This window comes from Mirounga angustirostris, unplaced genomic scaffold (genome assembly GCF_029215605.1).
Source record: "Mirounga angustirostris isolate CCGP_5_RB_7025 unplaced genomic scaffold, mMirAng1.0.hap1 SCAF_9, whole genome shotgun sequence".
Classification (NCBI taxonomy): Eukaryota; Metazoa; Chordata; class Mammalia; order Carnivora; family Phocidae; genus Mirounga; species Mirounga angustirostris.
The window spans coordinates 2,302,234-2,328,994 of NW_026991717.1; the positions used below are offsets into that span (position 1 = coordinate 2,302,234).

Here is a 26,761-nt window from a genome sequence, read left to right on the forward strand (position 1 = left end):
TGGCACTGTACACCTCTTTTCTTTCTTTTTTTTTTTTAAAGATTCTATTTATTTATTTGAGAGAGACAATGAAATAGAGCATGAGAGGGGGGAGGGTCAGAGGGAGAAGCAGACTCCCCGCTGAGCAAGGAGCCCGATGCGGGACTCGATCCCGGGACTCCAGGACCACGACCTGAGCTGAAGGCAGTCGCTTAACCAACCGAGCCACCCAAGTGCCCTGCATTTTATGTGTGATGAGTATCTGTCTTCCTCCACCGGGTCATTAAGTTTCAGGACAGGAGGGGCTGTTGTGTGCCCAGCACGCTAACCGACGCTCTAAACACTGGCTGACATGGCCACCCGCTGCACAGGAAGCAGTGAGGTTAGTACATCCTCACGTGAAAATACAAGGTACAGGGCAGTGTGAAGGGTACCCTCCCCATGTCGGGTAAAGCAATGATCCGTATCAGCTAGAGTGGATAGAAAGCCAGCAGATTCCCGAGGTAAAAACTGAACGCAGCCAGGCACCCGGGGCTGGATCCAGGGGCTCAGACAGCCCTCGTCGGGCCGGGGCCGGGGAGCTGCAGCCCCAGCCTCACGCGCCCCCATTCAAGGAGCAGGGGACACAAGAAAGCCCTCCTCCTGAGGTGGCCGAGGCACACGGACCCCGGGATTAGCTCTGACTGGGCCTGATGCCCTTCAGCCCCGCCGCGAGGGCGGCTGGAGGCGGGGACGGCAGGGTGGACATCCGTCCGCATGCTTCATCCAAGGGAAATCTGAATAGTTGCCAAATCAGGGGACACAGAGGCTGGAAGAAACACGTCACTAGAAGATGCTGGTGAACTTTTTTCCCCTTGGAAACAAAGAACAGGAGCTTCCCCTGAGATGAGGCAGCGGCAGGGGGTAGGCACGGACTTGTCCCTTTGTACCTTCCTCCAGCAGTAACACCTGGAAGCACGGACACGAGCTAGTCTTCACTTGCTGAAATCACAATGGAAGTTTTGTACAAATAACTTTAGTTCCTACCAGTAACACCCGCACACAAGTCCCGTCTGCTGCATGAACAGCAATTCCCAACAGGAGCAGGTACTGAGCCATGTTAGCACCACACTGAACACCCCAAGTTTAGGCACTTCATCGAAGAAAAATGTTCAGAAACGAACGAGGTCACGAGTCTTCCGTCCCACCTGCAGACTCCCGATGCCCACCCTTCAGCGTCATCGCAGGACGGCGCGCTTGAACCCTCGACAGCGGCACGGCTGCCCCACACGAGGACAGGAAAGACAGCCCCGACCGTACAGACCACGTAAACCCAGACGGGTACCGAGAACCCCTCTGGGGACTCACAGTGCAGACCTGGGCTTTCCAGGCTACGTGATTTTCTCTGCACCGATGTCGGGGTCAGACATCCCGGCGTCCTGACCGCACATTCAGGCCCCAGAGCGCCACGCGGGGCTTCCGGGGCGTGCTCGACATCACAGTCCCAAAAACCGAGTTTGCGGCCCGAAGAGCCCGGTCCCGCTGAGTCCAGGTCTGATTAGAACGTGGCGGCGCTTCCGTGAACAGAAAGGAGGGGAGCACGGACACAGCGAGCCCTGGGTCAGGGCCGGCGAGGGGAGGGGGTGGGGCCGCAGGAGCCAGTGACGCCCCCAGACAGAAATGGCAAAAGCAATGGTTGGGTTTCCATTTACAGTGATTTTCTGGTAAACGTGGAAGTGTCATTGTCCAACAGGAATGACGAGACCTCTGTCCTACTTGAAGCCTTTTAGACGGTACTTCTCACGTGGACCACAAACTGGTCCTACGGCAGAGCCTTTCCAGAAGAAAGCAGGATGTCCTCGGCGAGCGGTGCTCCTGCCTGCCCCCGCCCGGGGGGCTCCTCCCAAGGGGCCTCAGCGGCCGCTCACAACTCCTCCCTCTTACTCCCAGCTCGATTGTCTTCCTTTGCAGCCGTGGCGGCCCGAGACTTCGGGTCCCCCTCCCGCTTCTTCTTGCCCTTCTCTTGCTTTGTTTTATTTTTCTCTTTGCTCCCCCCTCCTCTGCCGGGGTACACCTGCCCCTCCAGGGTGACATCGGCACACCTGTCTTGGCTGACCAAAAAGTCCTTGATCTCCCAGGCGTAGCTCCCATCACGAAGCATGAAGATCGCACGGTCCGATCCCACGATGAACCTTGACAGAGACATGCGATCGTATGGTCAGAACACACTAGTAAAGCACGAATGGCTCAGAGCCACTCTGTGGCATGCAACCAGGAAAAATCATCCCTCCCAAATTCAACATGAACACAGGACAAAAACCTGTAGTTTAGCTACTGACTAAACGATTTCACGCCTCAGCTCAAATCCCAGAGACACAGAAGCTGGGCTGTGTGGGGCGTGGATGCCCGCGCTAAGAGACAGCGTCGGCGAGGGGCCTGGGGAACCGCCCCTGGCACTGCGGGGCTGCCGCCGTGGAGGAGGGCGTCTGTTCTGCATCCTGAGGTGCCCAGTGAAGGTTTCCTCTGCCAAAAGCCTTCTGCGGACAAAGGCTGAAAACCATGGGCTTAGGCTGGGTCATCGTAAGGGGCCCACGAGGGGTCGGAGACACACTCGGCCACTGGACGGAGATCCCGAGCCCCGAGGGTAACAGGCAGCCCACGTACGCCAGCACTCAGCAGGTCCCAAGGGGGAAGAGGAGCAGAATGGGGCCTAGGCGGCCCACCGGTGTGGCCAGGGGCACGAAGGCCTCGTCCCTGAGGGCCATGCCCCGCCCCTGGGAGGGCAGCGGGGGCTCTGACCGTTTACCTGTTTCCCTATGCGTCTGCTCAAGCTAATGAAAGCATCACGCCATCGCAGACACTAAGTGTTCCTTCACATTTTGTCATTTCTGTTTCCTGAACTAGGACGTTTGAAGACCCTGAATTTCAGGACCGTTACTGAGGAGGAAAAAGGAAATCCCTGAGCATTGCACAGGAGGGCCGCGCTGGGCTGAAGGAACCCCACCGCTTCACCTGGATTCGGCAGTCGGCTCCAAGGCCGAGTGGGAAAGCTGTCCCACGTGGAGGGACCCCCCCCCAGGGGGGCACGTGGCCAGGCTGTGACTCCTTTGCCCCGCAGAGACCGCCCTGCCCCAGCTCATGGGGACGAAAGGCGCAGCGCTGTAGGAGAGCTGGGAGCCGGAGGGTGCGGAGTAGAGCACGCGGCCGAGGGAGTGCCGGGCCGCGCACCTGACCCGCCGCAGCGTGTCCGCTACCCTCCCCCGACAGAGTTAAAGATACAAAGATAAATAAAACTTGAGGATCAAATGAAATATTAAAAAAAAAAGCTTGCTGGCTGTGACCAATAATAAATGTTCTTCTTAAAAGAGAGAGAAATAAACGTAAGGGGAAATCCGAGACAGGAAGGCCCAGGGCCTGAGGTGAGGACTGCGCGGGCCCCAGCCGGCCTGCTGGTGCTTTACCTCTGAACGTCGTAGTTGGCATTGAAAAGACTGCCCTGCCAGAGGCTGGTGATCTCCTCCGTCTCCTTCTCCGTGGGGCTTCCGGACACAGTGACGAACATCATGAGCGTCTTCCCCTTCTTGGTCATCTTCAGGATGCTCTCGGGCCTGCCCGGGTCTATCTGAGAGAAGTCGATAGGCGCCGAGGGTCTTTTGTGCTCTGGGAGATCCCCTTCTTCTATGTCGTCATCCTTCTATGAGAAGAGAGCACAGAGCACTCGAGTCATTAGAATGCGCTTGTCGGCCGGCAGGTGCAGGCGGACGACCCAAGTTCTCCCAGGAAAAAGGAGACCCAGGAGCTTCCCTCCTCTAGGCAACCTCTGGGGGAAGCCCAAGTCTCCAGCGGGACTTAGCACCCATCACTCCAGGTCACCAGAGCCCTGTAATGGCTTAACAGTGCTTTCCCTCTGGAAGAATCTACCCAGCACGGTAGATTGTAAAAATGGCCACATTCTGGTTCGGTCCTACAGTGAGCTGCAACACAGCACTGAAGATGTGTCCCAAACCTCAGAAAGACAAGACTGAGTGACAGAAGCCAGGCACAAAAATCAGACGTCCTATAAGCCTGTTACTTAAAGTTTAAGCTCAAACACAATTAACCTAGGATGACAAGTTAGAACAGTGGTGGCCCCTGGGAGGCGGAATGAGGTGGGGCTGACTGAGAAGGGACACAAGGGAACTTTCTGAGGTCATGGGAATGTTCTCTTTCTTAATGGTGGCGTGGATGACACAGATGTATCCATTTGTCAAAATTCATAGCACCCTACACTTAAAATCTGCATTTCACGTATGTCAACGTTAACTAAACAGTAAGAACAAATACTCAGTTCTAGTTAGCAGGCTTGGTTTTTTCAGTGGGGTGAACTAGCAAGCCTCAAACTACCATCCGTGAATTCTATCTAGGCTTCCACGAGGAGTAAATGTATTAAGGATAATGACAGCCCCATTCTTCACTTTGGGGAAGGGAGTTCTAGCAGTGGAAGGGGGAAGAATATACCCTGTGGTATTAGGCTGGAACTGGGAGGCATCAAAAGGGACACATGACTTTTCACAGGTAGGAAGGCAGGTAAATAGATCAATGAATAAAAATATTTAAAAACCAGAGTTCTTCAGAGAAAAGACGAATAATTCCAGCCACAAAAACAAAAACAAAAACAACCTAAGTACTGGTAGATGGTCCCCGAAAACACTATGCTAAGTGACAGAAGCCACACACAGAGGACCAGGTGTACGGGGCTGCTGGTGACATGTCCAGAACAGAACAGAGATTAGTGGCTGCCTAGGGCTGGCTGGAGGGTTGGGAGAAGTGAGGGAGAGGGAGTAAGATGAGATTTTATTTTTGGAGCGATGGCAATGTTCTAAAATTGAGAGTGGTGATGGCTGCATGACCCTCTGAATACACCACTGGAATGTGCACTTTAAATGGCTGAATTGTATGGCAAGTGAATGATCTCACAATAAAGCTGTTATCGAAAAGAACCCAGAAAAGCGACCAACCTAAAATGAAACAAAGCCCCTGTATCACTCTTCCGTGGTTCTCTTGACAAATCACCGAGGACACCAACAATAATGTACTTTAAAATATTTTCAATAAAGGATGAGCACAAGAGACTTCTACAGTAGTGCTTGGAGGCGAGCCCTTTATTCCAGATTTGGGATCTAGCGTTAGCTCTACCTAACCACCTGGGTGACCTTGCATAGGACTCCTTACTCCCTTGGGCCCGCCTCCTCGTCTATAAAAAGAAAAGCAGAGCTAGGTGATCCCCGAGGCCCCAGCAGTGTGACTACACACAACATACCAAGCTTCTCCTCAACTCTGCAACCCTCCCAACTGACCCATTTCCTTCCCCTTCTGCTTTGTGAGCTGATGGCGATCCGCAGTCAGGGGCACGTGCTGTCCCGTCACAGGATCTTGGGCAGCTTAGAAAATCCCTTTCCTCACCTATGATGGGGGGAGGGGGACGACATCTCCCTCCTAGGGTCTGGGGATTCAATGACACAAAGACAAGCAGTAAACAGCCTGTGCTGGCCCCAACAATCACACCTCCAACCAACTCCGGAAATCACACTGTCAAAATCACACAGGACCGCCTGGTCGCCAAATTCACGGGCTGTTTCTGTTTTCGTTCTACTCCTCCATAACATCTGTTATGATCTCCTTAAAACACCTCAAGACTTCTAACTGGCTCAGTAACCTAGAACATTTATGTTTTTCAAACTGATTTCACTCAAGAGGTCATGAAATTAACTCAGTAGGTCACAGGCGACACTTAATGAAAACTAAATAATCTCAAGTCCAGTGCCTATAGCAAGTGTAAGGATTGTTTCAAGCAACTTTAATTTCCATCCTTGGAAATTTGTGTATTTGTTTCAGTTACAAAAACACAGGGGTGGGGGGGTAGAACAGTGCCCCAATGCGGCTATCAGTCCAGCTCTCCACTGTCCCAAGGCTTCTTCCCTGCAGAATCTCACCTGTGGTCATTACTTTCTCTGAGGACTGCCATCAAGCCCCTAGCCCCAGGCACTCCCCAGAAACAGGCCAGCCCTGCCTCTAGGCATTTTCAGCCGTCTTCCCCACTTCTCCACTGCTGAGTCAGATTCAGTCACAAAGCTGACTCCCCTTTCAGCAGATCCTTTCCTTGCTCCTGTGGTCCCTGATGGTAACACAAGCTAGCATGTATGGAGCAGCCGGCGCTGAGCCTTCAGGACGGCCCTACAAGGCCCCGAGGGAACGTGGGGTGGGTGAGGCCCAGAGAAGACAAATAACTCACTCTAGGTCACATGCCAGCAGGGGTGACACTGAAGAGCAAACCCACATTGCTGGCTCTGGAATCCTCCCCCCACCTGCCCGCACTGTAAGGTGTAATGAAAAGAACTGCCTTTGGTTTTCCTACACCAGTTGGGACTCAGCATTAAGTCTAACCCAGTGGAAAGCATTCCCTTTACCCATCCCCACCCCACCCACGTGGGGCAGGCCTCTCCATGGCACACCAATTCTCACACTAGTGGGAAGGAATTGGGAGATGGATTTAGGGACTGCCACTGGGGGAGGAAAAATCCCAGCTCCTGGGGGGGGAGCTCACGTTTGTGGAGGGTTTGCAAACATTAGCTCATCTGGTCTGCATGGCACCCCTCGAAGGGGGAGGTCTCTGGCTTTACGGTTAGGAAAACGAGGGTCACAGAGTTACCAAGCGGTAAAGCTGGTTCAAAACCCAACCTTCCAGCACATCATGCGGTCTCCTGCCTGGTCACACAATCCACCAGCCAACCAAGCTGCGCATACAATCTCTCGCGTTTCTCTCTTCCGCTTGGATCCTGCAGCTTCTGGCTTAATCCAGGTCGTCCTCATTACCTTTCATTTGTACTTCTGCTCGCCAGTGTGTATGGAACTGTAGTAAAGTGGCTAAAAGAACAGGCCTGCAAGTCAAATGACCAAGCCTGAAATTCAGCTTACTTGCTGTTTGACCTTGGGAGAGTTACTTAACCTCTCTGGGCTTCCTTGTCATCATCTAGAAAACAGGGTAAGAACATGAGATGAGTGAATGCGCTCAGAGTAGTCCTGTTAGCTAATGAAAACTCAGTAAATATTAACTAAGAAGTCGTTTCTGCCTTCAGATTCTCTCCCTGCCCATCCATCCTAACCTTTGCCAACCAATCCATCTTTTCTAATCATGATATCCCCAATTCAAAACCTCCCAACAGCTGAAACATCCACTCCAGGGCATCCTCTGAAGGTTTTACAGAGTATTATGAACACTGTGCAGGTTACCCCGGGGAAACACTCAATATATCAAGTGAAAAAATGAACAGCAGAAAATTACATTGATGTTATGCTCTCAACTATAAAACTATGTCTGCATATAGAGGGAACATGAGACAGTGAATGCACATTTCTGTCCGGAGGTAGGGATGATCACGTGTAAGCGTCCCAGTATCATAGTATTTGGGTCATGCAGCTTTGCAAACTCATCAGCGACTGTGTACTGCCTTCTAAATAAAGTGTAGACCCCAGAGCACTCAGGGCCCAGGCCAACCTGGTCTCCACCAACCTTCCCACACCTAACTTCAGACAGAGCCTTTTCCAGCTAAGATACCTGATTCATATTTGCACGGCTTCCAGTCGGGAGTTGCGCTACCCTATGTTCCTTCCAGGCTCTCTTAAAGCTAATACTCCAACTACTCTGGGGTGGGTACTACTAACGCCTCTGTTTTGCAGATAAGGAAACTAACAGTGCGGACAGGTTCTTCAGCAGCCCAAACTCACAAGTGGTCTGAGACCAGGCAGTCCGATTCCAAAGCCTAGGCAATTACCATCTGCACCATTCTGCCCCGTTCCCATGTGCCCCCCCACCCCAGCTCCTGTGGCCCTGCTCCCACACCACCCTCGAGTATCTAAAATGCCATTTCCTCCCTGGGACCTTTTGAAAGTCCCACGACACTTTCTTCCTTTTTACAGAACTCGGCAATTCCTACTTTGTGTTAGGGTTACTCGTCCTGTCACCTACAGTTCCTGATGGCGGATCCCTTGCTCATCTCCGCAGCAGCCCCTCTGTCTAGCTCACAGTCTTAGTATTTGCAGGGTAGGATTTCCTCAAGAGGTAGTGTTCTTCTTTGGGGGGGGTCAAAACCTTCATTTGCTCAAGTTTATAAAGAGACGGGAGACAGAAAAGGAGACAGTAAAGGTGGAAGGAACTGCTGCCCGGAGTTCCCTCTTCATCAGTGGGGCGCACACTCAAAGCCACCCCAATCTCGCCATCATCACCTGCAGATAAATACGGAAACACAAGTCTGCTTTCTTCTAGTCCAATTCATCAGATGGTATTTTAAACTCTGAAAGTCTCTATCAGACACGCCCATGTACACAGCGATGCCCACAAAACAAAAAGACATCAGCGCGGCAAGGAGTCATCGGGTAAAACCTCATTCTGCAGATAAGGAACCTGAGGCCTAGAGAGGAAACAGGACTTGCCCAAGATTACACAGCGAGCAGAACCCACGTTTCTGACTCCACGCCACCAGCTGTGCCAATCAGCCAGGACGGTACAACCGCCTTTGCGAGGGAAAAAGGCACAACGTGTTCTCCTTTGCTGAGCCTTCTCTGAAAAGATCACGCACTCCAGTGCATTCAAGTAACGAACCAAAAAACTTACTCTCGCAGAAACAGGTCTCTGCTCCTTTAAAGGAAATGTGGGTTTACGGAGAGCCAGCGGCCTTTGCTTCCACCACCCCCATTACGAAACTCTCAGCAGAGAATACAGCAGAACGAGAAGCCTGAAATCCTACTGATCTAGGGGGCCGGCCACCCGTCCAAGCGGAGACGGTCCTCTCAAAAGGACGATCTTCAGGCCCCCCCCCCCATTCCTGAGCAGAGCGGAAAGGTCTCCCTCCGCACGTGCCGGGCCCACCGACCACGGGGGCCCCGTAGGTACAGAAGGGCAGAGGCGGGAGGGGCCGGCCCGGGACGCGCGTGGCCAGGGAAGCGCGGCAAGAGCGCCCCGGGGAGCGCTGGGGCGGGGGCCGGCGCCTGGCCCGGGCAGAGCGGCCGTCAGGGGGCCGGGAGGCGGCCGGGCGAGGGTGCGGAGGGCGCCGGGGGCCAGCGGGCGCAGGGCCCGGGACGCCGAGAAGCTGGGGCGGACGTGCGCGCGCAGACCTCCCACTGTTCCAGAAGACGCGCCATGTCCGCATCGTTGTAGTCGCGAATGTCCTTCTTCTTCTTCCGCGGAGGCGGGCCGGCCTCGCCCGACGTCCCGGCCGCGCCCTCGGCAGCGAAGGCCCCGGGCGGCAGCGGCGGCAGCAGCAGGTCGGAGGCGCAGAGGACGACCAGGGCCACGCGCGCCCAGCCAGAGGCCGCCATCTTCGCCGCGCCGCCGCGGAAGCCAGCGGTGCGCGCGCCGCCGGGCCCCGCCCCCGCCGGGCCCCGCCCCCGCCCCGCCCCCAGGCCCCGCCCCCGCCGGGCCCCGCCCCGCCCCCAGGCCCGCGCCGACCTACCAGGCCCCGCCTCGTAGCCGCCTCTGGAGGCCCCGCCCCCGCGCCATCTTGGCCCCGCCCCGCCCCCGGGGTCCCGCCCGCGGGCGGGATGGGGCTCTCGGCCCGAGCTGGGTCGCCGCGCATCGCCCGCGCGTTTGCTCGCCGAGGCCTGTCCTTTTTCTCCCTGCCCGCGCAGCCAGGTCCACAGCCCCGCCAGGGCCTCCGGGGGCCGCCGGACAGCGCCTCGCGGGGCCTCGGTTTGTGGCCTGAGAGGGCACTGGAGGTGCAAGTCCTGGGAGCTGCCTGGGCTCGGGGGAAGCCGGGTCCGGAGTGTCCACGGACGCTTCCTCTCCGTCTCCTGCGGCCGCCTCGGCGAACAGCCGCTTACCTGGAAGCGAGCGGCGGTAGCTCTGCTTTTCCAGAAGGTCGCGGAAGGACGGGGCCCGCTGCTTGGCTGCTGGTCGCGGAGGATTCCGTTCAACCTGCAGGATCACCGTCATCTCTGGAACGCGAATAATTCCCCCTCCCCCTTTTTTTTTCATTTTTAAGACAACTTCAGTATTTCATCTGATTTTAACCCAGTACTGTAGGCTCTGACTAATGCATTTCAAGGCTGAATCTTTTTTTTGTTTGTTTCTTATTTTAAAAGAGTCTGGGCAGAGATGCTTCCAGATTACACGAGTTTTAAATGGCCGATCTGATCTTTCTTTTAGGTTTTTCATTATGTAAGAAAGACACGCATCACTTACTGTACTTGTGAGATATCCAAACATTCTACAAAGTTTCAAACGTTCTCCTCCACCCCACAACTGTACTCCAATCAGTTTTGTCACATAGACATTTTTCTATACATTTACAAACATCAAAATGTCTCTAGAAGTGTGATTCATACACATTTTGTTGCATTTATATGTATGTCTTTGGCAGCACAATGTACATATCAGGAAGCATTTTGGTTCCTTAAGTGTTTTGCGCTTAGCGATATGACACGATGAACTTTCATTCTTCATACTTCCGTAGAGCGTGCTTTGGTATTAATATACCACTAGTTTATTTCCCTATTACCCCCCCCCCATTGATGGACACATTACCAACTTTTCTGCTATTACAAAAAAAGCCACAATAAACCTCTTCATTCATGCTTTGTATTATGGGCTGACCTGTATGGCCCCCAGATTTCCTATGTTGAAGTCCTAATCACAGTCCTCAGAATGTGACTGTATTTGGACACAGGGTCTTTAAAGAGGTAACTAAGTTAAAATGAGGTTGCAAAGATTGGTCTCAATGCAATATGCTGTCTTTTATAGGAAGAGGAAATTTGGTCACAGTCATATCGGGGAGAGATTATGTGAAGACACAGGGAGAAGACAGGAATCTACACGTGAAGGAGAGACGTCTCCGAAGAAACCAACCCTGCCGATGCCTCAATCTGGGACTTCTACCCTCCAGAACAGCAAGAAAATGTCCTGTTGTTTAAGCCACCTGATCTGCCATACTCTGTTAGGGCAGCCCTAGCAAACTAATATATCCCGGCTTTGTAGGATTAGATTAGTAGGCTGCATGTAACAGAAAACAGAGCTCCTTTTAAAGTGGCTTAAACAAGAGAGAGGGCTTTGTTGTTAGTGTTGTATTTTTCTTTCAGGGAAGCAGTTGGAAAGTGAAGCACTGAGGGCTGGTATTGTAGCTCCTCAGTCATCTGGCGCCCAGCCCCTTTCTTATCCTGCTCCATTCTTCCGGGCAGTGGTTTTTATCCTCAAGTTCATGGCAAGTTCTGAGATGGCTCCTGGAGCACCTGCATCAAGATGACTTTGATCCAGGGGAAGGAGGAGGGAGGGAAGATCAAAAGGAGTATGCTCTTCATTGGAGTTAGCGTCCTTTAAGCAGCCTGCTCAGTTCTGCTCACATCTCATTGGCCGGAACCTAGCCCTCCAGAGGAGGGTGGCAGACTGTCTTCTAGCTGTATACTCTGTCACCCCAAATAAAAGTGGGATTCTGTTATCAAGGGAAGAGAGGTGTGTGCCTCCTTCCACCCTGAGGACCGTCCCACTGCAGAGCTGGCTGATCTTCCCGTCCTCACGCACGCGTCTCTATGTGTACAGGCGGTGACATTTTCTACTGACATGGAGCAGACTTGTAAGAAAAAGAGGGTTTTTTTTTTTTTCCTTTTCTTTTCTTTTCTGAAATCATAGGGGAAATGTCATAAGCTCTCTCCCCAGGGCACACTGCTCCACCCAGTGGCTCGCAGCCCTGTCCTGGTTCAGTCATAGCTAAAACACATGAGCAGCTGCGGTCGATCATGTGCTCTGCTGGGAGGGGTCACGCTGGTCATTTATTTTGCCAGCAGCCAAGTGAAGGTGCAGAAGTGCTGAGAGTTCTGGTCCACAGAAATTATTGGGATTGTGTAAAAAAAAATTCCAGGGCTACTGACTTTCATCGAAGGAACAAATCAATTCAGTTTATAGTCCACTGACGTGAAAACATCTGGATTGATTTTGCATTGTCACCGTTTTGGTGTCTGGAACTTGATTCAGTTCAACTCTGTGAGAATTTATTTACTGAGGGCCTATGGTCGACCCAAAAACCAGATGAGGCACTGATGGAAAGATTAATGTAACAAGGTCGCTGCATGAAAGAGCTCACAGTGTAGCAGAGGAGAGAAACAATACACAGTCAGTATAATGCAGGTTACAGGAGGTCAGGACCTGAAGAGATGATATGATGGTAATAAGATCCCTGTTTTAAAGAAGAGGAAACCCTGGTTTTGGAATTACATAATTCGTCAGAGGTCCCAGGTGTCTTGGATGACAAGATGTGTCTTTCTTCCATGTAGCACCGACTGGGTTAATCACAGTCACATAGTGAAACTGAGAGCCATGTGGAAGATCCACTGAAAAGGAGTCGGAGGCAGGAATGCTCAGATGGGATGAGACTGAAGTCTGACCAGGCACGCTGTAGGGCAGGAGAGGAGGGAGCAGAAGTGAAAGGGATGGTGTGGTCATGGGCTAGATGAAACCACAAACTTCTCACTGCTCCGAGGTTTAATAGTAACCACCCCTCTAAGTGGTTCAGTGACTGCAGATGGTAAAATTGAATCTCACAGCTAACCGGTGTCCTAATCTGGGTTTATCCTGGCTTGTGTCCCTCAACAGCAGAGGAGGGACGCCTCAGCTGGAGGGTGCAACAAGAATTTCTTGCAGTATTAGGAATCAGGCAGGGGTGACGTTCAGAATGTTGAAAAACGGGAAAGGCATACTTACTAATCAATGAGAACAGAGGCCTATGACCAGAAGGATGTAGCGTGGCTTTGGAGGTTCTGGTGTGCCAAACATTAACCACTTAAAGACTGAATCATGGGGAGGTATGGGAGTAGGTAGGGTCCTGGGGGTGGAGCTAAGGTGGACATGGGGAGACCAGGGCTGTTTACCATTCTTCACTTTGGTCCTTCTGAATCCAATGCAAGAAGAGGGAAAATATAATCTCCTGAGCTTTACCTGCCCCTCAATTTATTCCCATGTAGCAATTCCAGATTTCCAGAAGAGATGTGATTGCCCCAGGCTAGGGTGAGAGTCCATTCCTGATCACCTTCATTATTTGTGAACAGAAGAGTAGGACTCATATAATGAAACAGAACAATTAAACTTGCGTTTGCCGAACACCATGACGATAAGTTAAAAGGGGTGAGACACACATAAACACATGGATGCCCCTAAAATATTGATTGATACTGTTCTCTGTACCAGCATATAAGGAAAGAAGTCTAACTTCGATGGAAATTCTCCGAATACTACACTTAACTCAAATTATCCATAATACTGCAATTGCCTTGAAAACTTGAGGATTAGATCTGAAAGAAAATGTAGGACTTTTATCTATGTCGTCTGAAACATGACCTACACTCTGTTAGCACCGCTATTTGCAGTTATGGTTAGTGAACTCATAATCTCTGTTTCCAGAGAATCTCTTCTCTGGCCTCTCCTCAACAAGCTATAAGAGAAATGGGGTGAACACACTTGCTAAGCAAATAGGCCTCAGGCCTACGTTTCAACCCTAGAGCGGTGAGCTGTAAATCACGATCGCACACACAGGCCATGCCCTTGCAGTGGGTTCGTGAATATTCATGACTTTATGTCCACGACTGAGCAAGAGCTATGGCCAGCAGGATTTTGGTTCAGTGAAAGCATGCCTTTCTTGCAGAGAATGGCAAACAGGTTATTTCATTTATTCATTGCTCCCACAAACATTTATTGATGACCACACAATGCACTAGGTGTGGGGGAAGGGAGGAACAGATCGAGTCCTTGTCCCTAACGAAGCGACAGGGCTGTGGGGAGAGAGTACTCGGCGCTGAGAGCCACACAGCACGGGAGGTGCAGAAATGCCCGAGAGTCTGTCTGGGGCTCAGGCTCCGCGTGGAGGGATACAGCTAGGCCATCTGCAGTTGCTGACTTATTCTGTGCTAGGCACCATGAGAGATGGAAAAATGGCTAGGCACGATTAGTGTTAGGAACTCTATTCAGGCGGTTGGAGCCTGGATCTCGGCATTTATCTTCTACCCCACAGAATTCTTTTTTTTTTTTTTAAGATTTTTTTATTTATTCATTTGAGACACAGAGATACAGAGAGAGAGAGAGACAATGAGCAGGGGGAGAAGAAGAGGGAGGGGGAGAAGCAGGCTCCCCGCTGAGCAGGGACCCTGGGATCATGACCTGAGCCGAAGGCAGACGCTTAACCATCAGAACCACCCAGGCGCCCCTGCCCTACAGAATTCTTGAAAATACCTCTCAAGATCATTCACCAGTAGGGAAATGAGGTAGAGAATTTACCTGTGAAAGCAACCTTCACCTCTATGTAGGGCTCTCTGGTAAGCTAGACTGCAGAAAATTCCAGATCTCCCAGATCTTGGGAGCTGAGTGCTCACGTGTGCCTCCCCCGGGGAACTGGCCTGCACACCCACCTCCCTCTCATACTCAGCTTCAGATGAACAGAGAGACAGCCCAGAGGGAGGGGAGTGAGGGGAGGCAGGGGGATGGGAAGCATGTGGGAGGGATGGGTGAGATCCTCCCCAGGTGTTCTTATGGGCTGGGAACAGATACACCAGAGAGCAGGACGACATGCTGGGTGAGGGGCGTGGTCCTGCTCCCTCATGAACCACAACCCAGTGAGCGTCAGACTCTCCATCACCGGTGAGGATGAGTAAACTGGGGAAAAGGAGTGGGGGGGGGGGAACTACCAGATACAAACTCCTCTCCTTTAGAGGAGAGTTGAAAGGAAAATAATGAAGGGTGGTGTTTGGCCACGTGTAAGAAAGATCGCCTGAGACGGAACGGGCCCATCAGTGAGCACAGGGACGCCACACCAAAGGAAAAACACATCAGCGCAGAGTGCCCCTCACTGACCAACAGGTGGCACAGCAGACCAGACACAGCTGGGTTGCTGGTCTGTAAGGTCTGGAGTGAAGGAAGAAAGTTGGGTATCAATCCCAGCCTACGTACATGCAGCGGAATATTATTCAGTCTTCAAGGGGAAGGAGATTCTGACATTCACTACAACACCAACGGCCCTGAAGACATGATTCTAAGTGAAATAAGCCAGACACCAAAGGACAAATACTATCTGTATCATTCCACTTATATAAGGAAACTACAGAAGACAAATTTATAGAGGCAGAAGGTAGGATGGTGGTTGCCAGGGACTGGGGGGTTGGGGGAATGAGGCGTTACTGTTTTGTAGGGAGAGAATTTCAGTTTGGGAAGATGAAAGATATCTGGGGGTGGGGGTGGTGATGGTTGCACAATAATGTGAATGCACGTAATACCACTGAGCTATAGCTAAGTTCACAGAAATGGCTACGATGGAAAGTTTTATGTAAGGAATATTGAGCCACGATTAAAAAAATAAAAAGCCAAACCCAAACAGAGTGTTCATACTGCTGTTTTATACCTGCCCAGAGTCCAGGGGGTGGATACACACCTTCTAGAATAAGCAAGGAAGGAGGGAAAGCATGTTTCCCCAATCCTGCCTGTGGCCCAACCTCTGTGCCTTGCCTCCCCAAACCCTCAATCAGCTCTCTTTTGGTATCGTGCTCATTTATTTATTAAATGCCCACTAAGTGTCGGCCTTCAGCCAGGCACCGAGAATACATTCTCCAGTGGTCATGCTATTTCCCACCTGGCCCCGGCTTCCCCTTGTCTGCTCCATCCACCTTCCCCCAGCCAACCCTTCAGCCCATATGTTTGCAGCTTCTCTCACCCGATTTCCATTGTAATGAAAAATACTTTGCACAGTACCTTTGGTTCATATTATATTTTAAGAGAGGGTCAGATGGGGTAATGAGTGGAGTTTTCTAAAGAGAGAGCCCTTATTCCAGTGACTCCAGAAGCACATACAGCCGCCTTCCATTAACTTAGATTCCAATATGCTACGGCAACCAACAACCCTCGGATGTCCGCGCTGTGACGCTGGGCTCATGTTTTGCTCACGTTGCACGTCCTGCACACGTCAATGTTCGGTGTGGTCCAGCCACCGGGCTTAGGGAGGCTCCACCATCTTTGAGCTGCACCCCCTAGAACCATCTCCCGAGTGGCTAGAGCAGGGGAAGAGAGAATGGAGAATCGCAGATCTGCTTTGCGTTGCCTCCGCTGCAAGTAAGGCACATCACTTCCGCTCCCATTTCGTTGATCAGAACGGACCACGCGACCCCCGCCAACTTGCACCTGGACCGTTCCGGCGACACGCTCTCTCTGGGACAGCTCCTTTCCTCCGTGCGGTCTGACATTGTGATGACTTGCTGGTGTGGCTGTGTTGCTCTCTGGGCTCTACTTTTCGGAAGGGTAGAGTCCTTACTTAACCTCGATGTGGCGTGGGTGCCTAGCAGAGCGCCCGGCACGTGGTAGGTGTCCAGTGTTTATGGAGTGAATGAATGATGGCAGAAAGTCACGTGACCTAAAAGGAGGGTGGAGGTAGTCCCAGGAAGGGTCAGCGTGGGAGGAGACACCCTATCTGAAAAATGAAGCAGGAGGGCGAAGAAAATAATCCAATCAGCTTTAACGGCTAATGCAAAGGTAGTGGAACATCCTATGTGTGACACGGTTCCTCGAGGGGGCACAAGGGGTCCAGCAGAGAGAGGAAGATGGACATGTAGAAGGAAAACAGCACCCCCAGGGCACCAAGTAGCTTTGGGGAAAAATCCCCATCCTAGACCAGTTTCATGAATACACTAGGAATGGCGGGAAGGGTTTGACTTCTCCTAGTAAGTTTTTTGGAGCTAAGTGAGGGTAGGGTGCTTTCTTGGGTTACCATGGGAAGAGCTTGATTAGTCCAACTGGTTTTCCCTCATAGAAAAATAAAAAAGGATTAACCCTACAGAACTGCTGCTTGTTGAGAAAACCGTCAGTTTTATTGGCTTTGGCTGCAAAACAAGTGGGTTCGTCTAGATTCTAGAAATATCCAAGGACACTCTCATAAGTTGGGTGACTATCCATTCAGGTTTGTATCTCTTGTTCCTGGTTAACTTTTTAATAGCATATTTCATAATTCACTCTCAAAACAGTTTCAGTTTGGATGATAAATTGCAAGGTCATCTTAGTTATAAGTAACATTAACTGGCTGGCTGAAAAAAAAAAAAAAGGTGACGGTGGGTCCTAGGAAGGGACAAGGGGGAGCAAACATTTCCGTTGGCGGACACACCCAAGCTGGTGCTGGGCTGGGCACCTGGAAGGCCTGTTTCGGGACTAGGAGGTGCCCCCCCCCGGTTAAAGGAAGCCCAGGTGCCTCAACCACTTCCTGAAGAGCAAGGTCTGGGTAAAACGAAAAAGAGATTGGGAGGAGGTTCCTCGCCCGGCCATTTGCTCTCCTCCTGCCCTTAGGAAGGCGCTGGAGGCATCAGCGGATCAGTTCCTTCCGTGTAAAACGGGACAACAAGGTTCACCTCCAAAGGCTGTTCCTCTTCGTTAACAGTGGCCACTATTGATTCCGTCGCCGAGCGGAAGACACAGAAGTTACGAGAGAGCAAAGCCTGCGGATGGAGGCTCCTAATTCTACCAGCTACTATTTATGAGCCAAGTAATAATCAGGGCACACGGTCTGATTTCGAGAGCAGAAGACGGACACCTGGGGGCAGGACTCGCACAAGGTCACACAACTCCTAGACGGCTGGAGAAAGGCTGACCCCGGGACGTCTGGTTCAACGCCCGCGCTCCGGCCACACAAGGGGCCCCCGGGCCGGCTCTTCCGACTCCATAGCAAGTGCTCTCAGCGCCCCGCACAGCCCTGCAGAACTCCCCCGCCCCCGGAGGAGGGCCACGCACAACAAAGGGCAGCGCGAGCGCTGGCAAAACCCGCCCGGGCCCCGCAAAGCGCGCGGACCGGCCCCCGGCAGGCGGCCGGGGGATGGGGAGCAGCGTCCGCCTCCCCTCGGTGCAGAAACAGTCCCTTCGAGGCTCGCTCGCTGGGCGGGGACGAAGCGTGGAGCCCCGGGGCCGGCTCCGGGCTCCCGCGAGGCCGCCCGAGGCTGCGCCCCCCGGCCCCCGCCCGAGGCCGTGCGCCGAGGGGGCTCCCCCGACCCGCCCCCCCCCGCGGGACCCCCGGCGCGGCGCCCGCGGCGTCCGCGCTGGGCGGCGGCGTCCTCCCGCAGCCGCCCAGCTTCCCGGGGGAGGAGCAGCGCCTCGCGCAAGCATCCGGGAGCGGCGGAGGGGGCGGGAGGAAGGGCGAGAGGAGGAAGCGGGATTTAAACGAAAGGCGGTGACGCCACACAAAAGATTTCTATAGGCCCCAGGGAGGTGACGGCCGGGCGGCGGCGGCGAGCCCGGGGGCGAGGCGCGGGCGCGGGGAGGAGAAGGCTCGGCGGCCCGGCGGGCGGCGGCGCACCCACGGCCCGCGCCGAGGAGGAGCCGCGCGGCGAGAGGAAGCGGGCGCCCGCCCCTCTGCCTCTCGGCCCCCGCCCTTCCTTTCAGTTTCTCCCGGCTCGCTCGGAAGTTGGAGGTTGACGCCAATGGCAGGAGCCGGGGCCCGGGCGGGTGGCCGCAGCGCCGCGGGGACCTTCTGAGTTGGCGTGGCCGCGGGAGACGCGCGCCGGGCGTCCGATGCGCAGGGCCCGGGGTCTCGGGAGAGCTCAGCCGCTGCGGCCCCCAGGCGACCAGGCGACCGGGATGGACTCGCGCCCCCAGCCAGCGGCCGGCCGCGGGGCGCGCGGTCGGGGAGGGCGTGCCGCCGCGGCGCCGGGCCGCGCGCTGTGAGCCGGCGAGGCGGGAAGCGGCGGGAAGCGGCGGGAAGCGGCGGGAAGCGGCGGGAAGCGGCGGGAAGCGGCGGCCGCGGCGGCCGGCGCGCCCGGGCGTGGCGGGCGGGCGAGCGCGCGAGCGGGGCGGCCGCTGGGCGCGATCGGTGCGGGCTCCCGCCCGGCTCTGACTCGGCGCGGCCGCGCCAGCGCCGGCCACACCCTCGGCTCTGCCGCCGCCGGCGCCGCTTTCCCGAGAGCGGGAGGCGGGAGATGCGCGCCGGGCGGCCGCCGTCGCGGGCAAGTGCCGCCCGGCGGGGCCAGGGCGCCTGAAAGCCCACGTGCGCCGCCGAGCCCGAGGTGGCTGACAGCAGAGCCCGCCCGAGCCGCCGCCCGCGCTCCTCCCCGAGGAAGAGATTTTGATTTCAAAGAAAGGAAGGAAGGAAGGAAGGACAACTCCCAGCTTCCCCCTCCCGCCCTCCCGCCCTCCCGCTCCGGCGGCCGGGCCGGGCCATGCCCAGGAAGGCGGCGGCGGCGGCGGCCCAGCAGAAGGGACTTTCCTGGCAGCCCGGCGGCGAGGAGCGCGCTGCGTGAGTTTGCTCTGCGCGGTTCATGGTTCCTGCAAGCCGTCCAGGAGGCCGAACGCTGCAGCCCCTCCCCGCGCCGCGAAGAGCCTCCTGCGTCCTCTGGCCCCCGGGCCCGCCCCGCGCCGCCCGGGCTCCGGCCGCCGCAGCCCAGCGCCCTCTGCCCGGCGCGGTGGATGGCATGATGGTGCGGGGAAGGCACCGCGGCCCTGGCCAGCTGAGTCGCGACGGCCGCGGGGGCGGGGGCAGTGGCAGCGGCGGCGGTAGCGGGCTCCCCAGCGGCATGCCAGTGCCCCCCGGGCGCGATGGCTAGCGGCAGCGCTGGGAAGCCCACTGGCGAGGCGGCTTCTCCGGCTCCCGCGAGCGCCGTCGGGGGGGCCTGCTCGCAGCCGCGGAAGAGGCTGGTGTCCGTCTGCGACCACTGCAAGGGCAAGATGCAGCTGGTGGCCGACCTGCTGCTGCTGTCGAGCGAGGCGCGGCCCGTGCTCTTCGAGGGCCCCGCCTCCTCCTGTGCCGGCGCCGAGTCCTTCGAGCAGTGCCGGGACACGATCATCGCGCGCACCAAGGGGCTCTCCATCCTCACCCACGACGTGCAGAGCCAGCTCAACATGGGCCGCTTCGGGGAGGCGGGGGACAGCCTGGTGGAGCTGGGCGACCTGGTGGTGTCGCTGACCGAGTGCTCCGCCCACGCGGCCTACCTGGCGGCCGTGGCCACGCCGGGCGCGCAGCCCGCGCAGCCGGGCCTGGTGGACCGCTACCGAGTGACGCGCTGCCGGCACGAGGTGGAGCAGGGCTGCGCCGTGCTGCGCGCCACCCCGCTGGCCGACATGACGCCGCAGCTGCTGCTGGAGGTGTCGCAGGGCCTGTCGCGCAACCTCAAGTTCCTGACGGACGCGTGCGCCCTGGCCAGCGACAGGTCGCGGGACCGCTTCTCCCGCGAGCAGTTCAAGCTGGGCGTCAAGTGCATGAGCACGAGCGCGTCGGCGCTGCTGGCCTGCGTGCGCGAGGTGAAGGCGGCGCCCAGCGAGCTGGCCCGCAGCCGCTGCGCGCTCTTCAGCGGGCCGCTGGTGCAGGCCGTGAGCGCCCTGGTGGGCTTCGCCACCGAGCCGCAGTTCCTGGGTCGCGCGGCGGCCGTGAGCGCCGAGGGCAAGGCGGTGCAGACCGCCATCCTGGGCGGCGCCATGAGCGTGGTGTCGGCCTGCGTGCTCCTGACCCAGTGCCTCAGGGATCTGGCGCAGCACCCCGACGGGGGCGCCAAGATGTCGGACCACAGGGAGAGGCTGAGGAACTCGGCCTGCGCCGTGTCTGAAGGCTGCACCCTGCTATCTCAGGCTTTACGGGAGAGGTCTTCGCCCAGGACTTTACCGCCAGTGAATTCCAATTCTGTGAATTAGCACCCGCCCCCGCCCCTTCTTCCTCCCCCCCCCCAGACTAGAGGAAGATACTTACTCTCCGCCCCTCTCCATTTATACCAAAGAAATCCCAGGGGAAGCTCCCCCCCCGCCCCGCCCCCATGTCAGACGCTCCAGAGGAACCTTCCAGAGAGCGGGGCCATGCGCTCCCACGACACCCGCGCGCACGGTGGTGGTGGTGGGGGGGCGGGGGGCAATGCCAATCGACGCACACCCAGCAGGGACCCGGAGGTGGCGCGCCCCCACCGCGCCCCAGCACCTCTTCTGGAGTTCCTCCACTAAATTTCCTTATCCATCGGGCAGGAACGAGGTCATGGGTTCGTTTCCTTTTTGGTCTTTTCGTTTTTGTTTTTTCCTAATTAAAAGAAAGGTTACCTCAGTTTCACTCCTTAGACGTGGATGTAGCTACCTTTTTTGTATGTTGTTATTTTTTTTAAGCAATCGTGTTGGATTAGGCGTATACTTGGTGTGGAAAGAGTATGACTTTGCCATGTGATTTGCAAATGGGGGGAAAAGCTACTGTGAGTGTGTGTTTTATTTTTTAATTTACACTATAGAGTGGTTCCCCCCCTGCCCTCCCCCCCCCCCATGTCAAGTTTTTACCTTGCATGTACTGGAGTATTTATTTCATCTATTAAAATGTTATGTTTCTCAGATGGCCTTTTGCAATTATTGTTGATTTTCAATAATTGTAATAACGTTGCATGCCTGCATGTCGTCTCTGGAAAGGCACCCTGGAAAGGGTAGCAGTGCCTCCCCGCCTTAGCCCTGTCTCCCTTTTTTCCCGAGGGTGACCTCTTTGAGCAGCCTAGAATTCGAGAACACTGTCCTCGCAGAGCCAGGTGCCCCGGGAATGATCGCAGTATGCATGGTGCTGGTGCTGGCGCTGGGCTGGCACGTGGGGGTTTTGTCGTGCCTCTGGTTTCTCCTGCAGAGTACTTCAGCCCCCTCTGTGTCTGCACCTCTGTCTGTCCTGATGGACAGTGGTTCAGGCTGACCGAGGTCTGATTTGTATTCTGCCTATCTCAGATTCAGGCTCTTCCTAATCCTGCGTGGTACCCCACCCTTCCCGGGTCAGAGGATCTGTTTGCTGGAGCCAAAAAGTGCGCTCTAGCAAGGACTTTCAGGAGACTTTGTGGCCTCTTTTATGTGGGCGGGTCTGTTCACACAAGACCCAGTCACTCCTGATTGTAGGACAAAGCTCGCAGGATCCTAGACTGTTTAACAGAGGGAGAGCTATTCTGGAAAGTGTTAAGAACTCTTAGAGCTATAACATAGCTGCTGGCAAAGGGCTGATTTTTGTGACCTTGATCTAAGATCTGCCCTGGTTGATCTTATGTTGGAAGAAGGCTTCGTTAAATGAGGTTTGGAGTTATTTTAAGGGAGTTTGTCCTTTCTGCAGACATTTTAAGAAAAAAAATTGGGGAGGGAGGGCTGTATAGTTTTGCTGAACCTTGTTAAGTTTTGGACGTTTTCCCACTGAAAGTATAACATTCTCAGTGCTTGCCCTGGGAAAGCCACATGGGTAAAAACTCCTACGTGCTTTAAATTTGCTCAGTTTACATTTTTCTTCAGATTTGTTGTGCCTAAACCTTTGTAGTTCCCAAGGATCTGAGAAGAAAGCATTTTTCACTGTAATATGTTAGAAAGTCCTATTGACTGTTTTACTTGAATAGCTGTATTTATTACAAGAACATATTCAACACGTAAAGCATCTTTAAACCTGTGTTGGGTAAGAGTAGGATCCGGGAGCTGCTCTGAATTCGATGTTTGGGAAAGTCTTAAAGTGGTAGTGTACCTACATTTCTTAGAAACAGTCAAGGGAGCTGTTGTTTCTCTCTTAGGCCGGGTAGATGTGAACTGTTAAAGTCTTTAAAAAGTGACAATGACCTTGAGAATGTTTCTTCCTCTACCCCCTGCCCTTTAGTCTGGGTGGGTCAGGTTTGGGAACTGTTTGCGGGGAGGAAACTGAACCCACGTGCCAATGACAACCCTGCTTGCATATTAGGACTTTTACTTACTTTTATTTATTGGATATACATAAGTAATTATAGAGTTTCTAATTATGTGGTTCATTTAGCCTATGCAGATCACAAAGAGTAAACTGAAAGGAACAAAGTAAAACAAAATTAGGGCCAGAAATCTGTAAATTTGGTGTTTGATTAAGACGAAAATGATTGCCAGTTGTTCCTTGGACTCATTCTTTTTGCAGAAGCAATTTTCAGGACAGTGTATGCCAAAAAGAAAAAAAAAAAAAAAATACCGCTTTCCCTATCTACTTGGATGAAGTTAACTAGCTTGCCACCAAATTAATTTTGAAACTTCTTTTTGTCTTAGCCAACTGATTGTGGCTCTTTACATTTCTGTATATTAAAGATGTTGACTTGTAATATTCAAAATATCTGTCCTCTGAGGTTGTTAAAAGTTTTGGTGTTGGGTGGTGGTTTAACATCCATCTCCCCCCACCCCCCTCCCCCCGCCCGCCTCTGTCTGTGAGATTAAGTGTAGGATTTTTCTTCCAGCAGGTGGCTTGAAATGGATTTTTGTATTTTTTTCAGCAGGAGTGCATGGCATTTCTGTGTATCTGCATTGCTTCGCTAGGCGAGGGATCTGGACCCAGGCCTTTGACATTTTAGCTTCTAGTGCACCAGCTGGCTAAACTTGTTTTTGAAATAGTCCTGATTTTTAAAAAGGAGCATCTCAGACCTATTTCATTGGCCTTAATAAGGTCAGCAGAGATACTGGTTCCAGGAATAAGATCAGAATGGCCTGATTCTTTTTTTTTTCTTAATTAAACCACATTAGAGTTAATTTAAGACCTGAATCCTTGGGCTCTTTTGACTTCCAAGGGCAAGTTTTCGTACACAGGCTTAATGGGCACCGTCCTGAGTGGGGATGTCGAAAACCTTCCTTTGAATGGTCAGGAGAGAAGGAAATCATTATGGCTAAGTTCTTGGAACAAAAGCCATTATTTATGACAGTCAACCCAAGTAAATGGGACAAAAGGCTTTCAAACACAAGACTTAACTAGAAAAGAGCTCTGTCTTTCCCTAGCTGTTTTAAGCTTGGCTTTTTTCTCTTATTCATTGTGGGTTGATGTTGGGAAATGAAGAAGTTGTGTGTGTGTGTGTGGAATGTGTATGTTCTTCCCTACCCCATCCTCATCTCCACCTGAGTTTTTATTTCTAATTTAGGGTCATGGTTCTCAAGAAAATCTAAAGACTTTATGACTATGGAAGGATCAGTTACATCTGATTGGTTATTATTATTATTTTTTTAAAGCTCTCATAGGGATCTAAAGCATCTGACAGTTTGAAACAGCTGATTTTAACAGAAACACCTGTTTTTCGGGATGAATGTGACTATGGTAACGTGCAGATCAGGAAGAGATTTTGAAGAACGTCTGCCACAGCCCCTTCTGGTTTTTGCTTGGTACAGAGCTCGGAGCCAGGGAAGAAATCTGCAACCTTCCCTGCGCTTTCTGCCATGGGGCTGCACCTTGGTCCTCTGGGTTTCCAAGGTGGACACAGACATTTGTGTGCCCTCCTGGCAAATTCTTGTCTTGATTAAAAAAAAAAAAAAAAATTTTTTTTTTTTTTTTTTTTTTTTTGCACGAGTATGTGTGAAATGAGTTGGCCTGGTTTTACCTAAGTCGGGTCTTTCTTTTTAGGGTCCTTTGGACAGCTGAGTTGTCTGTTTCCACTTTAGTGGTAGAAGGCTCCGAGACTGACTGTCCAGATAGTATCGGGAGAAAGTGTGATGGTGGTGTCCTTGATGGGGATTGATTGCATTTAACGGTACAGCCCTTCAGGCCAGGGGCTGGCCTGCCTGGGACCTGTGTGATTGGTTCTTGAAATGAGCGTGTGTACATGATGCATGCAGCAAGTATACCTATGCAAGTAGTGAAATTGTTTCTGGAAGTGAAAGTGAGAATGGGCGTCTGTGCAACAAATCTTTGCCGGGGACAAACCCTGTGCTGGGCCCTGGGGGGTGCAGCTGTATGTGAGACACGGTGCCTCCCCCTGCATAGACTCTGGGCCCTACCCCAGGCCTGATCAGTCAGAAACTCGGGGGCGGAGCGGTCTGACTTTTGTCAAGCTAGATGATGCTGATGCATGCCCACCCTGGAGAGTGGCTGGTCTGCAGAGCCTGCTGGTTTTCCTTTTCTTCTTGGCTGATTCCAGGAGCCCCGAGTGCTTCTGTATCAGGAGGAAGCAGCGTTTCTGCAAGTTTCTTGTTTGCTCAGGTGTTTTGTTTTGTTTTGTTTTTCCCTCCTGGGTATTTTGAGCCCTCTTCTGCAGGTTGAGAAGATAATGTAGTCTCTCCTGCCAAGTTGGAACTGGCAGGTTTTTCTCTTGCTGTGTGTGTCTGGGTGTGTTTACAAGGACAGAGTTCGCCCCCTCCTGCAACCCCTCTCCGAAATGAACTGAAGTCACAGAATAGTAAACTGGCAAATTAGCTCTCTGTGCTTTTGCGTGTTGCTGCCTCTTGTCCTTGAAAACTGGAACAGGCAGACACCCTCATTAAAAATCAACCCTTTACTTCTTGGACTGCCCAAGAAAGAGCACTTTGCTACTGTTTAAAGTACTCGATTCAGAACCAAATGAAGCACGCAGACTTACTCCAAAGCTCACGTGAGGGATGACCGAGTCTGCAATGTACTCAGGAAGTATGTCCTTTAACAGCCGAATGGGGATGATCTTTCAGAGCTTCCCTTCTCACGAGGGTGGTCCCGGAAGCTGGCATCGCCCAGGAACTGGGTGGATAGCAGAGTCTTGGCCCCACCCCAGACCTATCGGATTAGAATCTGCTCTTTGGCAAGATCTCCAGGTGATTTCTGGGCACATTAACGTTGAGAAGCACTGTTCTAGGAGACAAATATAGAGGCCATGGGTGAACTACGGCCTCATTCTTTACTGTGGGAGCTTAGGCAGTTATGTTTATATCTTTTCAGCTTTTAAAGCATGTTCACGTATGTTATATAATTGGGTCCTTAGAGCAGGATTGAGAGGTAGGCAGGTAATTATTGTGCATGTCATCTAAACATTTGTACTTCTGTTCTCCCATTGTAACAGTTAAATATTTGTGATGAATTCCCATGATGTGTAAGACCTGTGATGACCTCCGTAGACTCTAGTACCATACAAGGTCATTGGGAGTATGATCTAAAACCCTTCCTGTTAAAGTCAGTTTCCCCTAATAATCTTGCCTTTACCCTTCCCTTAATCTGACACAGCACATACATTGTGATGTGCTCAAGGATGTCCCAAATAAAGAGCACAGCCCTCCCCTCTTCCTCTGTCATGCTGTGTAGCTCACCTGCCCAGGATCCCTGAAACATTGCATTAAGTTCTTAAAACCACAATGTCAGTCAAACATTTCAGACTCCAGGGAGGAATTTGAATGCTAATTTAGATTTGCCAGTATAATTTAAAAATGAACCCCCTTGTAAATATTCATAACCACATGTATTCGGATGATGCAGAAGTAGGGCACAGACAGGGAACTTTTAAATCCTGGGTTTCAAGGGGAAATGGATATGCTCCACACTCAGGGTTACTGAGCGTGCTTCTGAAATTTCCAGCGCACCAACTAAGTGTTAATAGTTTCTGACTTTGTTCTCATTGCCTGGATTTCAGACAGTACTCAAGATACCGTTCAAGTGAAAAATCACTGATTAATTGCATTGGTCATATTATCAGTCACTTTTTTTTTAAAGAGCTTTCGATATTATGCCCAATGTAGGGCTCGAACTCACGACCCTGAGATCAAGAGTCTCAGGCTCTGCCAACAGAGCCAGTCAGATGCCCCTATCAGTCAACTTTTTAGGAGACCCCAACTGGATGTCATACCTCCAGAAATTCGAGATACATTGTAGGGAACCTGGTCTATTCAGTGTTTACTGATGCTCTTTCCATTTCAACTTAGCTTTTTGTTTGATGACCATCCGCTTCTTGTTCTAAAATTAACTGGCAGGTCATTTGAGCACCTCCTTTTGGATAGGATTTTGGTATAAAGATTTTCCTCAAAGCTACCTTGGAGGCTAGGTTTTTACTTGCCCGTTCTTTCTCCTGTAAGTCCCGTGATAAAGATACGTCTAAACGTGTAAGTCTAATTCTGGTTTTATCA

At 52.8% G+C, this 26,761-nt stretch overlaps 2 protein-coding genes and 2 long non-coding RNA genes across 5 annotated transcripts; 2 read left to right on the top strand and 2 right to left on the bottom strand.

Moving 5' to 3' along the window:
• Positions 1 to 978: 978 nt before the first annotated feature.
• Positions 979 to 9,347, bottom strand: MESD (mesoderm development LRP chaperone). 2 transcript variants are annotated; one of them, XM_064569789.1, is made up of 3 exons: positions 9,109 to 9,347; positions 3,420 to 3,649; positions 979 to 2,150 (listed from the first exon to the last, which is right to left on the bottom strand). In XM_064569789.1, exons 1-3 carry the CDS (start codon positions 9,310 to 9,312, stop codon positions 1,883 to 1,885), a joined length of 702 nt encoding a protein of 233 aa, XP_064425859.1. In that variant the 5' UTR covers positions 9,313 to 9,347; the 3' UTR covers positions 979 to 1,882. The 2 variants fall into 2 exon arrangements, with proteins under 2 accessions (XP_064425859.1, XP_045755255.1); XM_045899299.3 differs by having other exon boundaries at positions 3,420 to 3,652; positions 9,109 to 9,346.
• LOC135361517 (uncharacterized) lies at positions 4,201 to 8,354 on the bottom strand. Its single transcript, XR_010404796.1, has 2 exons — positions 7,964 to 8,354; positions 4,201 to 6,967 (listed from the first exon to the last, which is right to left on the bottom strand). It is a non-coding gene; the product is annotated as an uncharacterized LOC135361517 (long non-coding RNA).
• On the top strand, positions 9,206 to 11,427 carry LOC123860832 (uncharacterized). Its single transcript, XR_006794877.3, has 2 exons — positions 9,206 to 9,340; positions 10,733 to 11,427. It is a non-coding gene; the product is annotated as an uncharacterized LOC123860832 (long non-coding RNA).
• Positions 11,428 to 18,790: 7,363 nt separating this feature from the next.
• Positions 18,791 to 21,288, top strand: TLNRD1 (talin rod domain containing 1). Its single transcript, XM_045899297.3, has one exon. It carries the CDS (start codon positions 19,526 to 19,528, stop codon positions 20,612 to 20,614), a length of 1,089 nt encoding a protein of 362 aa, XP_045755253.1. The 5' UTR covers positions 18,791 to 19,525; the 3' UTR covers positions 20,615 to 21,288.
• The last annotated feature ends 5,473 nt before the right edge of the window (positions 21,289 to 26,761 follow it).